General features: G+C 38.3%; 2 protein-coding genes across 2 annotated transcripts; one reads left to right on the top strand and one right to left on the bottom strand.

The window, feature by feature from the left end:
• Window positions 1–130: 130 nt before the first annotated feature.
• On the bottom strand, window positions 131–4633 carry LOC120008076 (TOM1-like protein 2). The gene is made up of 4 exons (XM_038858586.1): window positions 4470–4633; window positions 3685–4221; window positions 1142–1417; window positions 131–823 (listed from the first exon to the last, which is right to left on the bottom strand). Exons 2-4 carry the CDS (start codon window positions 4168–4170, stop codon window positions 338–340), a joined length of 1248 nt encoding a protein of 415 aa, XP_038714514.1. The 5' UTR covers window positions 4171–4221; window positions 4470–4633; the 3' UTR covers window positions 131–337.
• Window positions 4634–5063: 430 nt separating this feature from the next.
• LOC120006826 (rho-N domain-containing protein 1, chloroplastic-like) lies at window positions 5064–8264 on the top strand. The gene is made up of 2 exons (XM_038856924.1): window positions 5064–5214; window positions 6942–8264. The coding sequence occupies exons 1-2, from the start codon at window positions 5175–5177 to the stop codon at window positions 8018–8020; spliced, it is 1119 nt and encodes a 372-aa protein (XP_038712852.1). The 5' UTR covers window positions 5064–5174; the 3' UTR covers window positions 8021–8264.
• The last annotated feature ends 2515 nt before the right edge of the window (window positions 8265–10779 follow it).

Here is a 10779-nt window from a genome sequence, read left to right as displayed (position 1 = left end):
TTTCATTTCTGATGTAGGTTTTCTAATCGTTACATCCCTTCTTGTGTAGAGAATTCAATTTCAATCACACAATCATTTTATTTTTTCATGAAAAAATACAAATCATTCCCAAATGAGCACCATAAATCAGTGATGATAATGGCATATAAGACTATACAATAGTGTCAGCAATAACCTGATTATTAAAATGTACCCGTACATCAAAATATCAAAGCATAACAAAAGCAACAACAACAACAACAACAACAAAAAAGGGAAAAGAACAATGGAACTACTAGCAAATAGACAACGAGAGAAGGTTGAGAAGTGCACATATGAGCCTCAACTACATACTCCTTCAAAACAGGCCAACTTGCTCCACCTTCTCTACATTGCTTTTACCACTGCTGGATTCATTACCGAGCTTACCGTTGCCGGATTCATTAGTATCAGCTCCTAGGGAGTTTTCTTCCTTGGCTTTATCATGGAATTTGACCACATTTGTTTCATTACCAAGCTTACCACTGCCGGATTCAATAGTATCACCTCCTAGGGGATTTTCTGCCTTTGCTTTATCATGGGATTCGACCTCCTTGGTTTCACTTTGACTTCCAGAGTCTACGGGGGAGTTGGCTTCAGTGTTATCAGAGCTCTCAGAATGTTGTCCACCAGAATTTAGGGCTTTTTCCAGGTCCTCGTATCTACTGATGACTTGCTGAAGCTCCTCGTGAAGATTTAGGGCCTCGAAGAGCATGGCCTCATCATCGGTTATAGTTTCTACAATTCTTTGAACGGCTGGCTGTGACTCCTTGCACTTCTCTAGTAAGCTCAATGTCAGATCCTCCTGCAACCATGCAATAACTCTCATTAATTGCCGTCATTGACTAGAATCTCGTTTCTATTTTTCTAGACGGAAGAAGATTCCTCCTTAATTAGAATTGATGTTCCTTTAGGCTAACAGCTTAAGGAAAATAATAAATATTTCCCAGAGGAATGGAATGGAATGGAACTGAATGGAAAATACGGAACTACATGTAACTTCTAGACAACTTGGAATTCAATCTTTCAATCTAATTATCATGTTCTCTTTCCTCTCCATTATTTTCCCTGGTAAACACTAAAAGACACTTCCATGGTAATGTAAAATTGTAAACTGAATTACCTTTAGGGCCACAGGCTCTGCCTCAGTATTCAAGATGCTAGAAAGCAGTTCAAGGCTGTTACGAGTCACTAGAAGAAGCTCCTTTTTCTCTTCAATTGAAAGGCTCCCATAGTTATAGGGAAGGCCGGTACCATCTACACCATGCAATCCTCCCTGAGGAGGATACCTTTCAGGAGTCAGAGGCTGTTGATGAATATATGACTCCAAGGAATATGGCACGTGGAGTGCAGTCCCATCTTCTGTTGGAGGCGGCGGCACACTTCTTGTTTGCAAGTTCTGTCATAACAACAAAAGGGGGAAAAAGAAGATAAAAATGGTGTCAATGTCCCTTCAAAATGCACTTCATGAAATCCAGAACATGCTGAATAAGTCAGACTGAAAGGCAATGTGGAAAATTGCATATGCAAACTGAACAAGAACATGAGAGCAATATTGCTTCTGGCATGTTCCCAATCTAGCAAAGTCTCTCTCCACAAGAGGGAAATGAAAAAACCACAAGAACATATCGCAGGCTAAAATGGTAGCATAAGAGAGAAAATATTCAATAGAAGCTAGAAAGTAATGAGGTTTTGCAGAAACGCAGATTAAGATAATTCAGTGGCATATGAGGTTCCAGAGAATAGGGCAAGTACATTATGTCCATAACCTACTAAGTCTCAGATGTAATAGTTTAACAAAAACACAGTGATAATTTAAAGTGTTATCCTTCTACTGCAGTATATCACATAGCTATCTTCCATGGTTCCGTATTTTTCACACGAAATGAATATAAAGAAAAAAACTTCTTCACCTTGTTTGCATCCTTAATTATTTCCTTCTACTTGTTCACCATGTTCATCAACAAAGCTTAAACCAAATATTATGAAATCTGCTCCATTAAAAAATAATTAAATATTGATTATAGTAATACAGTCAACAACATGGATAATATTTTGTACACCAATCCAACCTAAAGCTACAGTTTTCACGAATATGACTTCCAAAACATTTTTCATTGCCTCTATTCATGCCTTTTTTAGGCTCCCCCTTCTTTTTTTTAGAATCTCCTACCTTGTACATGACCTCTCATGTTAGCTTCAACCAGAGGTACCTTCCTAAGATCGAATAACCTCATTTCCTATCCGGTCTTTCATCGTGTCAACGCACATAGATCACACTATTCTCATTTCCACTTACTTTACATTTTCAACATGTTCTCTCTTAGGTAGCCCAACATATAGGTAGACCTATGAAATTTACTACAGCTTCGAGGGTACCATCTGTAAAGCTGGAAAAAAAAAGGGTACCTTCTGTCAAAACTCCAATTGTACTCTTCAAATTGTCTATGCTGTTTGGTCCTAAAGTGCCTAGATTCCAGGGTATGTGCCCAAGTATGCATCTTCTAACTAAAGCTACAAACAACATAACCTAAAGGAATTATCTTGAAGAGATCTTATGAGTTCATCCATCATTGTACAATTAAGAATGGGCTCACCATCGATACACGATAAAATCCTACAAGCGATGTGAAATTCAGCAATGCGTCCATACTTACAATTAAACTAGCCAATGCTTCATAATCATCATCCATCCTATTCCGTTCTACTTATTCCTAATCTTGGTCATCACAGAAACAGGTTGTGAGATACAAAGGCAAAGTTGCATACCTATGCTCTCTCCAGACCTCACAATGATGGCTACAGCCTTTTTCAACAATTATCAATGCAGTACTACATGCATTGTGTCAACAACTACATCATAGGAAGCAAATTCATGAAAGTATCACAAGAAAATTACAAATCAAGTTAAACCAAGAAGAAACACAGCTTCAAGGAAACTACAAGCTAATAAGTCATAAGCTTTTATTGCAGCATAATACAATCCAAACCAGATGTAATCTGCATTACTAATACAAACGACAGGGAAGGAACCACCAGTAAAGAAAAGGGATACGTGACAAAGCAGAGTCAAATTTACCTTAGTTATCTGGATGACTGTCTATGAAATGGTAGGAAACTGGCATAATAGGCTATATGAAAATCTCCGTAATTATGAAGTTTAGTCTGTTATTTTACTCCATTTTTCTATACCAATAGATAGAAAACACAATTAAGCACCGCAGCAATGCAGGAAAGATATCAATTTTCCTTATCCTCTTCCAATTTCGCTATTTTCAGTTTTCCCTCCCATATTCTAACACTCAAGCAATAAATAATTCTCCTTCCCCGCTGTTCAACTTTCTCCACTTCCCACAAATTCCCTCAATCCACAATATGGTGTGAGTGCAAAACGATCAGATGTGTTCTTAGTAAATAAAAAATTATCCATAAAACAGCACAACATTACTAGACATGTATTCCAAAGGAAATATTTAAAAAAAAAAAAAGGTAAACCGGGCAAACAACTCACGTGCACCAAGGTCCACGGTCAAATAAATATAACGTCCAAAAACCAGTCAATTTTTATCTTTTTAAAACAGACAACTAATATATCACTGGTCCAAAAAAATCATGTAGATTATAAGAACGTTAATTGACAAAAGAAATAAGCAGAGAGAAGCTCACCATATAAGTTTGTTGAAACACCGGCATGTACCCAAGATCTTCACTCTCTCCCCAAGCTCTAATCAACTGCAACGCCCTTTCTCTGTTTTCCGGATCTGTCTGCGGATTATCAATCATCCTCACCATATCATCCAACACCTTCTCAGATGCCACCTCTGAGAAAACCTTCTCACAGTTCATAGTACAAGCCTCCAGTAAATCTAAACTCAGTTTCTGACTCACAGGACTCTTTCCCGAAATCTTCTTCTTTATAGCCCTAACAATCTCAGACCCAGAGAACTCTTCACTATTGATCAGAGCACATATTCTCAAATTCATACCCCAGTTGGGGGCCTCTAGTGTCTCCAACGTCGCCTCGTCCACCATCTTCGACTCGGGTGTTGGAGTTTGCAGAATCTCCTTCACTTTACCGCTAACCAATCGACCCATTTGGGCCCCGCCCGTCTTCAATCTCTCTCCCAATTGAGCCAATTTCAACCTATCCATTTTTCTTTAACTCTTCTCGCAACGCTCAAAATCAAAGGGGATCCGTATAACCTAATTCCATCAAAAAAAGCAAAGACAAGGTAAAAAACGATCCAATCTCGAAGTAGACAAACCATATTACCAAAACTATGCAACACTAAATTGACGTGATATGTAACTCATTCTAACGTCGTTGTTCGTCCTTCAATTGATTTCATATTCTTTTTCAATTCTCAGTAACCAAAAAAGAAAAAACCGTATAAGAAAAACAAATTCAGGAAAAAAAAAAGATTATGGCAAACCCAAACCTCGACTACTACCTGTAAGAATCTGGATTTGATTGCTTTTGCGACAATGAAATGAAACGATCGCGATCAGTTATCTCGTTCTGTTGCGTTTCGGTTTTGAATTGGCCTTGCCTTTGACACTGCGTCAGCTGGTGAGCTGCGATGATGAGGAGAAGTGCGGAGACTAGTCAAATCTAAAGAAACGCGTGGCTTCCTTTCCATGGCTGGCGGGTTAGGTGGGACCCGGTTATACTATCCATATCAATGGCTGTCACTCTCTTCTTTGTTTTATAAATATTGAGTATTAACTATATTGGCGGTTGCGCTACGCAGACTTTTGTTTTTGGTATGGGCTTAGCCCACTAAGCTGAAAATTGAAATGGACTAAGCCGAAGATTGTTTAAAGAAAAGGCCCAAGATCATGCATAGGTGATAGGTGGCAGGTGCCAGTCTGCCTTTCATTTGACTATTTGAAAATGTTAACGGCCCAAGTTCCAGGTTTAAGGGAAGTTAAGATGCTTCTGTTTTCGTAAAGGCCCAACGAACCTAGATTTGGGCCGTATGATAAGGCCAGTTCAATCCAGGAAGGAGCCCGATTTCAGATCCAGCTAAATATATATAATATTTAATATCCAAAAAACCTTTTACGAAATAAAATTTAGAGGAAAGGAGAAAAACTCCTCAGAAAAATGCGAAACCGCCATTAGACTAGAGAAGAGACTCGCAGGGTTTTAAGCTATGTCGCACGCAGTTCATCTCATCGCTAAGAGCATACCAGGTGCGTTCTACCTTCTTCACTCCTCAACTTCTTGCGCTTTCTTCTCCTTCTTCTCTACGTTGCGCTTGGTTCTCGAGGCACTGTTGTAAAGAGAAGCAAGGATTTTGCTTTTGATTTCTGACTATTTATGCATGAATGTTGTTTACTTTGGAAATGGTATCGAATTCGACGTTTGCTTTCAATATCCGTTGGGATTTAGACCTTCTCTTCAATTTCTAATGTATAGCTGAGCTTTGCCGTCCAACTATTTGACAAAATTATTTTTGAATTTTGTGGCCGCAAACGGGTGGTTCTGGAGCAATCTTGAATTGTTAAATGTCAGCTTGAAATTCCAGACCTAACCTGACTATCTGAGTATTGAGTTATTCTATTTTCACTTCTGAGATCCTTATCTTTGACAATTTATGAGTAGAATTCCCGATGCTTCCCTTTATTTTTGTCTTTCTGCAGCTGCTTTTTGGTTGGCAGGTTAATTGGTTCCGAATTCTGTATTGCTTGCTTCTTTTGAAAGTCCAGACCTAACATGACTACCTGAGTATTGAGTTATTCTATTTTCACTTCTGGGATCCTTATCTTTGACAATTTATGAGTAGGATTCCCGATGCTTCCCTTTATTTTTTTTCTTTCTGCAGCTGCTTTTTGGTTGTCAGGTTAATTGGTTCCGAATTCTGTATTGCTTGCTTCTTTTGAAATTCCAGACCTAACATGACTACCTGGGTATTGAGTTATTCTATTGTCACTTCTGGGATCCTTATATTTGACAATTTATGAGTAGAATTTCCGATGCTTCCCTTTATTTTTCTTCCTGCAGCTGCTTTTTGGTTGGTAGGTTAATTGGTTCCAAATTTTGTATCACTTACTTCTTTTGACTATTGGAGAATGGGGTTTCAAGAGTCGCTTTTTGAATTTGACCCATTCTTTTTTCCTGCCATATTATACTGAGTCACGTAGTTCTCTCATTTTACTTCTATGACAAATAAAGTTCGCATTCTGTTACTTTGGGTACATATTGATGATCCACCGCTAGCATGCTTAAATGAGGTTTCTTGGGCTGAATATATTTTAACCCTTCACTTCATCTTGTTAATTCTGTGTCTCCACCAACTCTTTTGATATGTAAAACGTTGATCAGGATTAACACACTATTCCAATACTTTCCCTGTTATGATTCATGTATCATACAGTTTTTGTCAAGAGAAAGTATACTTCTAGAAGAGATAGAGGTATAATTGGATGCTTAAACTCGCTAATGTAGTCTCAATGGTCCTTTGGTACGAGTAGTTCGAGATTTGACTGTCATGGTTTATGAATGACCCTTGGACGGCAGAAGCAAATATATTGCATTATTACCGCTTTTACTCGTGTTGTAAGTCTGAGAGATATATGTTGCGTGTGGGATTTGCATTATATGATTTGAGGTTGAGATTGTTTGTTAAAAGACATTTTATGTATCATGTGTAATCTACCTTCTATTCAATGACCTTTGTATACCACTTCATTTTAACTATTATATAATTATATTCTAGCTCATGTAATATATTTGTCAACAGCTATTTTATCATTTCAACTCCTTAAGGAAAGAACCCAATGATAGTTTGGTCATGCAGTAGTTTCTTACAAAAGAAATTGAATGAGATTTTGGCAACCTAGGAGCTTTTATTGAAAGTGCTCTGCTTCACATATTGTGGTTTGTCATTCATTAATCTTATAAATTTTTGCTCCTATAGGTTATAGACCATCAGATGGCAAATGTCTCCCTTGTTTGGGAGTATCAGGAAGAGTAGTTTCCTTATCTACTTGTACCTTTCAGGGCAACAGTATAAACCATTCGCAGGTGAAATATGGATCTCTGAAATGTGCTTCTAGTGGGGGATTATTTGTGTGTAAAGCTAGGAGAAATCCAGATTTCTCGAGACCAAACAAAGGTGGATACTCCAGAAACAGAAACTGGCAAAACGAAGAGAGGGACGGGGACAGCTTTGGGAACCTTGACGAATCTGAGCTGTTATCTTCAAGGAATGGGCCATTACTTGCCCTTTCCAATAATTCAAAGTCCCAAGCCACTACAGTCCCTGGACCTAGGGAGAAGGAGATTGTTGAGCTATTCAGGAAGGTCCAGGCACAGCTCCGGGAAAGAACTGCAGTAAAAGAAAAGAAGAAGATTGAAGCCATTCAAACACAAGGTAAAGAGAGTGAAACTGTGAACTCTCTTCTGAAGCTTCTGAGGAAACACTCGAGCGAGCAAGCTAAGAGAAAAGGCAGAAGTGGCAGCAGTGAAGATTTTAATTTGGATCAGCCAGAACAAAGTGCATTCAATGAAGACAAAAGCAGAAGTTTCTTTAGTTCTACGAGCAAAATTGAAAGTGAGGACCCAAAATCCAATGCCGCTTCTCCAACTAGGCCACGATCGATTTTTAGGCGCAAGTCTCCAGTCCCTCAAGTGAAATACGAGCCCATTTATCCCAGTGAGGACACCCTCAATTCTACAACACAAGCCATGGAAATAAAAAAGGATCTCTTTGAGATACAGCCTGAGCCTATATATGACCCTGAATCAGAGCCAGAACCGGAGATAGAAACTGAGCCCGAGTCCAGGTCAGCTTTTCCAGGCGGGGATGTGTTTGATGAGTTAGCCGAGGATGAGTTGGACGTTGCTGATGGGGATGAGGATGAGGCTGGGGAGAAACAGGATTGGAAAGATTTGAGCGCTCTGAAATTACCTGAACTTAGGGCACTGGCCAAATCTCGCGGTATAAAAGGGTATTCAAAGATGAAGAAAGGTGATTTGTTGGAGCTGCTGGGCTGAATCTCTGTCAGATTACTGGTGCAGGATAAGTTTTACGAGAGAGTTCATTTAATTAGAGACCACTTATTGTTTTTGCATAGTTCATTTCCTTTATTATCTATTTAGACTTAATGTACTTGTTTAGGCTTCAAACCGTTGCAGAGACTCGACAAATTTTGCCGTTTCGAGACACTAGCTGTTTGTTTGATTGAGGATCTGTTGTTTTCATTATTCAACATGCTTCTGGATTTGTGATGTTTCTTTATTTGCTGGTGAAATCAATTCGGAATTAATTTTTGCCAGCTTCATGTATTTTTATGTATTTTAGAGAATCTCTTGAGTGCACTGAAACTTTTTTTTTCAGTTTTCCGGAGAGGACGGGGAGTGTTAGTGAGTGTGCTGGGTAGGAATTTCTTCCCTGAAGAAGTTGATTCCTCTACTATGGATTGCAATGGCAGTTTATATGCTATGTTGTAGCTGCTTTCGTAGACCCTTTGTTGCCAGTCCACTCGAGTGACTCCATTCTTGTTTTCATTCTCTACAGTCTCGTCAATTGCACTTTCTAAATGGGCTGCAGCCGGCCGGGTAGCCCATTGGACTGACTGCATCCCGTTAATGTGTTAGAGAGGTAAAACGTTCGAACTTACACAGGCTCCGGCCCAGGTCTGCAATCATGGACGTTTTACCGGTCTGGCCCAAGTTATAGGAGGGCCTAATCTTAACGGAATGGACCTAGTAATCATATCGCAACCTCTTGACATATATTTCTAAGCTAAATAATATTTTTGCGGAACGAAAATGATAAAACAATAAAAACATCCCAACAGTTTGATATCCCAATTATTTCAGTTATTAAGTTTGACACATAGAATTTATAAATGCATTCGTGGGCTCAATTGGGATAACAGAGATATCGGCAGCTGAATCCATAGCCAAAAAAACACATGAACGTGAGACAAACTCTCGTCTTATCTACTTGACCTTTGGGACAGGTATTAAAGGCACATCTAATGCTGACCAGACTCTATTGTTATAGCCACACGTGTATAGGTGCACCCCAATTCTATTTACATGCACGTCCCTTCTCCCTGTTTATAGTAGAAGAAGACAAGTTAAAATGAGCTCTCATTGTCGAACTGCTTTTGGGGATGTGACCTATCATCATCAAAAACGACCCAAATTTCAAGTCAAATCCATGTACGGGACTGGACACAAAGCGGGTTAAGGTCCCTGCCTGCAGTGTAATTTTAATGGCAGAGATGTTCAATCTGTGTATGAAATTCACATAATAATATTTTGAATTTAATAAAAAAATCGAACGTCATTCATTATCATTGATCTTATAATTTTAATCACAGGAGTCAATCTGTTTATCCACTGGAGGGGGGGCCTCATCCGGTACAAACCTTAATCTCATGACACTTTTCTTAAGGGAGTGCTACTTAGAGGTCTATACATACATAGGGAGGTATCATATTTAGTACTGCATGTGCTTACAACTTTTAACTTGTGTGATTGTGATAGTCTGGCGCGCACGGGCACTGAATCAGAAAACTTAAAATTGGAAGTCATTGGATTGGAAAGAAGAAGAAATACTGGCAATAATTGTACGTAAAGAGTACATAACCAGAGATTACATTAATGTTATAGTGAGTAGTGACACCAAGACTACCCTAATAAGAAACATCATATCATATATATATATATATATATATATCACATACACCTACGTGTCGCAGACTTGCAATGGAAGGCCCCCATCTAAACATGCAAAAACTGATAATAATGTCCACAATAGAAACAATCCAGAAGAGAGGTAGGTAGATATATAGCTTGCACTAGCAAGGACCCCCTACATCATCTCTCTTTAAGGGATGGAGCGGTCTGCTTAGGGAAGCCCGGGACCTGCTGTAATTTTATTACAGCAGGTCCCATTGGAATGTCCTTTTGGGCATTAAAATTTTTTATTTTTATTTTTAAAAATCATAAGTATGTAATGTTCATTGTAACGAACACAACGATATATTTTTTTGTTAGAAACAAAAATCAAATTCAACATGAAAAAGACACGACAATTCTAGACCATCGAATATAAACTTAAAATATTCGATGTTTTGATCACGATGAATTTGATTTTTGTTTCAAACAAAAAATATACCGTTGGATTCGTTATGAAAAATACTATATATTTATGATTTTTAAAAATAAAAATAAATTTTTTTATGACCCATAAAGGGCATTATAGCGGGACCTGTTGTAATTTTATTACAGCAGGTCCCGGGCACCCTTTGCTTAGCGTCTGAAAATGGCATCCATTGGATGGGAAACTCTCTCTTTGAGAAATTGGAAACACCCCCTCTCTTTTTTAATAACAAGGGAACTCATTGAAAGTACAGTCCATCAGACTATCCCAATGATAAACTCACGGGCCAAATATAATACTCGTAAACCTTATATACTAGTTAAGTCTTGGGCCGAAATTCAATGTAATTATTAAACCATACTAATATATAACAACGAGTGTGTCGGAATTGAAGTTAGTTTTAATTGGGTGAAAATGAGACCAACAACATAATATACAGTTCTTTCACATTCGCTATTTTTGGCCCATTAAAGGGGATATATATATATTCCAATTATATGTATCCAACCATATATCAACCACACAATTATCTACATCCAGGCTTGCTCGTCATTTGGATATTCATTCCGTCAAACTAAACATGTTATGAGTTCGACTGGATGAGAAGAAATTATTTTATGAAATAAATACGTGATGA

This window comes from Tripterygium wilfordii, chromosome 10 (assembly GCF_013401445.1).
Source record: "Tripterygium wilfordii isolate XIE 37 chromosome 10, ASM1340144v1, whole genome shotgun sequence".
NCBI classification, from domain to species: Eukaryota; Viridiplantae; Streptophyta; class Magnoliopsida; order Celastrales; family Celastraceae; genus Tripterygium; species Tripterygium wilfordii.
The sequence above is the reverse complement of the archived record's forward strand: the minus strand, read 5'-3'. Positions and strand labels throughout refer to the sequence as shown.

Excerpts from the sequence above, each read along its gene's own strand:
- LOC120008076 (XM_038858586.1), bottom strand. The coding sequence starts at position 4,170 with ATGGATAGGTTGAAATTGGCTCAATTGGGAGAGAGATTGAAGACGGGC. Across the intron at positions 1,418-3,684 it reads TGTTTCAACAAACTTATATG|AACTTGCAAACAAGAAGTGT; the intron begins GTGAGCTTCTCT and ends TTGTTATGACAG. Across the intron at positions 824-1,141 it reads CAGAGCCTGTGGCCCTAAAG|GAGGATCTGACATTGAGCTT; the intron begins GTAATTCAGTTT and ends GCATGGTTGCAG.
- LOC120006826 (XM_038856924.1), top strand. The coding sequence starts at position 5,175 with ATGTCGCACGCAGTTCATCTCATCGCTAAGAGCATACCAG. Across the intron at positions 5,215-6,941 it reads CATCGCTAAGAGCATACCAG|GTTATAGACCATCAGATGGC; the intron begins GTGCGTTCTACC and ends TTGCTCCTATAG.